The sequence below is a fragment of the Mastomys coucha genome, unplaced genomic scaffold (assembly GCF_008632895.1).
Source record: "Mastomys coucha isolate ucsf_1 unplaced genomic scaffold, UCSF_Mcou_1 pScaffold16, whole genome shotgun sequence".
Taxonomy (NCBI): domain Eukaryota; kingdom Metazoa; phylum Chordata; class Mammalia; order Rodentia; family Muridae; genus Mastomys; species Mastomys coucha.
Window position 1 is genome coordinate 10094679 of NW_022196898.1, and position 3298 is coordinate 10097976.

General features: G+C 34.3%; 1 protein-coding gene across 1 annotated transcript in view; it reads left to right on the forward strand.

Moving 5' to 3' along the window:
* The first annotated feature begins 1833 nt into the window (after nucleotides 1–1833).
* The window catches only part of LOC116094275 (arylacetamide deacetylase-like 2), a 44516-nt gene continuing 43051 nt past the window's right edge, over nucleotides 1834–3298 (forward strand). Inside the window, exon 1 of the mRNA XM_031376160.1 lies at nucleotides 1834–1977. Within this exon, the coding sequence (XP_031232020.1) occupies nucleotides 1840–1977 (138 nt within the window). The 5' untranslated portion in view covers nucleotides 1834–1839. The remainder of the gene's footprint in view (nucleotides 1978–3298) is intronic.

The following is a 3298-nucleotide window of genomic DNA, read 5'->3' on the forward strand; positions in this document are numbered from 1 at the left end:
TTTTTTTTTTTTTTGCATCTAAGTGGAAAAAACTCCTTGGTTTAAGGAATCATATGATTGATTAGACTAAATAATCTAGCCACTTCATCTGAAAGCCACTTGTTGAAAACATCATTCCATCTACAAAATTTCTTCACAGAGTCCTTAAGCTTATTGATTGCTTGACTGTCAGATAATGTATATCAAGCAGTGGCTCAGAGCATTGATGTTTTTACTTACTATCACCTTGGAATTTTTCTTACTAAAGTATTTTAACTTTGTTTGGTCAGCAGTAGTGAGTTTGTTGGGGATTCATTCCTCTGTGTTTATACAGCTTGTAGTTCGCTGAGATGTTGGAGTATGTGTTGGTGTCTCAGTTTGGACCTAACTCATCCTCGATCTCTTCCACCAAAGCACCCCCCACTACCTCTCTTTTGTGATTGTGAGAGTCAACCATACACACATTAAATCAATCCATAAAGACCATTTCTTAGGTTTTGTAACCTTTTACATTTATAATTTTCTCTGATTCGATTGACATAAATCTTACTAGCATGTCCTTCATGCCTTCCTGTTTATGTTTTTACTAAAACTATCAAATGAATTAATTTCATTCCTTCTTGACATTCTTTCCTATAAGGAATAATGTGATTTCAGAATCTAGACACTTTAAAAGCTTTTTTAAAGAAATTCTTTCTTACTTATTAGAATACCAACTTTGAAATTTTGAGGGTAAACAGAGCTAACCTGACTGGATAGGAGGAAGGATAATGTCCATTGAAGTTCATTCAAGTGAGTTATATGCACTTCAGAGGAGACAAGGTAGGAAGAACATACAAAAGAAACTTAATATTTTAAATATTGAGTTGATGCTTCCAAGATGCACATGTGGGATTATTCCATTCAACTTGTTTGCAGCCTTCCTAACTTCTATCTATGACTCATAACCCTTTATTTCCCCAAATTGGAGAATGACTTTTGACCCTGATGTTCTTGTGTTCAGATGGACATCAAAGGAGGGTTGTGTTATGATTGCAACATGAGAGGGGTAAGAGTGCCAGGAAAGGCTTCTGCCCTACAGGTTAATGAGGAAGGTGGGAGAGCCCTCACCTAAGGCAGGTGTGGAAAAGCTGTTGAATGTGGTTAAGAGAATGAGAGAAGACTTTTCTCAGAATAGATGATGCCAAGTTATGCTCAATTATTAAAAATTTTCATCTAATCTGAATGTATGGACTAACAGAATGCAACAATTATTTGTTTAATCAAAGTGTAGCTTTTCCATGATTGTACAAGTAAGTATATGAATCTATAAGCTTTATGTTTATTATTTGGTGAGCTGCAAACAAATTTAAGCATTAGATAAATTGGTTTGTAAGTTGGAAAAGAGTGGTGATTCTATCTTTGAAAATTTCTAAATGACCTGTGCTGTGGGCGTTAGCCTTAAGTTTGATCAAATGTTACCTCACAGTTTATCTTGTCTTAATACTGTCGCCACTACTCTTTGCAAATGGCAATAGAACAAAGGGATTTCTTGGTCTTTTTTTTTTTTTTCATGTGCTCTAATTAGGTTCCTAAATGCTTCTGTTCTTCTGTTATTATGTGGTGAAATAGGCACTCACTGTTCTCATAAAGAATTCTTTTCCACTGCTATATACTTTATCTGACATTTTGTAGTAAATTCTGTTCCACAAAGCATCACAGTTGCATAACCAGTTTCAACTGTGGCTTGATCTTAGAACTCAATTGCAAGTCATTGTTGCTAATACCATCACTGTAGCTCACAGTTTACCTCACTGCTCCATAGCATATATATGGTATGCCATTCACTATCAACACACTCAAGTTTGCAGGAGATTTATCATGGGGTACAAGACTCTGTGCTTTGGATTCTTTTGTATTTTATTTGCTTATTGTATTTATTCACCTATTCCAGAAGATGTTGAAGAACCCTGGAAAGTGAGGATCATCAGTGCTATGATAAAAATGACTACATTTGTGGTAATACATTTTTTACTGGGGAATTGGGATGCCATATTATAAGTGTATTTTAAGCTTCGTTTATTTCTATATCTTTGAAAGAGATTTACATTTTCTTTATGATATGTAAAACAGAAAACCTTGGTTTTCATTTATTCACAACATGCTGTCTGATTGTCTACAGCAGATGGACACACAATGTTTGCTAAAAGACTAAATGTTATCATATATCATCATCAGAATAAAAGAAATAGCATTGTCTAAAAGGAATATTTTGGAATTGTTGAAAAGCCTGGATGTGATGCTTATGACAACAGATAGACTCACATATTCTTTCGAATCTCACATACTATTTCCATCAATTTAAAATTTTGGTGAATTTTAATCACTTACCATTTTAGTTATTTTTTTTAAAGTACTTCACAGAAAGATTTATGCTCTTTGTGTTACTGAGGCCTCCAATTAAATTTTCATTTGGATTCATTTGTTCATATTAACTAGGTGATCAGTTTTCCCTGTGATGATGATGTTCTCGTTACAAGTTAATACAATGAATATATTTATAATTAGATGAAATGTGTTTTAATATCACGCAGAAGTGATAGTGTATTTATCTAATTTTCTCAGATCTCTTTACTACATTTATTTGTGGAAGATAAGTCACTCTCCCTTCTTGATTTGCAAAAGTCTCTTGTGATATCCCTTCCACATAATCTGCTGGAAAGGTGCACTGTATACTCATTAGCAGAACAGATATATTTTTATGTTGAAGTGCATAGTTTGACACACTCCTTTGACAAGTCTCAAAGCCACTGGCTCAAAAGCCACTTTGTGAGATCTATTGATGCTTTTACTTTCCTTGGTTCTAAATTGCTGCAAGTCAGACTTCTTTTTTAAATGGAGTGATATAATTTGAAGAAAAGTTTACACCAGATTTGAACAGAGAACACACAGAGCTGCATTTAACCAACATTTGCTTTTGTCTGGAAGCCATATGGATACAGAGATAAGAGGAAGCTTAAACAGAAGATAGAAGATAGGAGAGAACAATTAATGACAGAGATACAAGAAGTAAGGTCTGATTTGTGACCAGTTATATGGTCACAAATCAGAGAGAAGGTACCATGAGGTGCTGAGAAGAAGGTATATCCTCTTGTTTTAGGATAAAAAGTTCTACAGATATCTGTTAAATCCATCTGTTTCATAACTTCTGTTAGTCTACTGTGTCCTGGTTTAATTTCTGTTTCCATGATCTGTCCATTGCAGAGAGTGGTGTGTTGAAATCTCCCACTACTATTGTGTGTTGTGTAATGTGTGCTTTGAGCTTTAGTAAAGTTTCTTT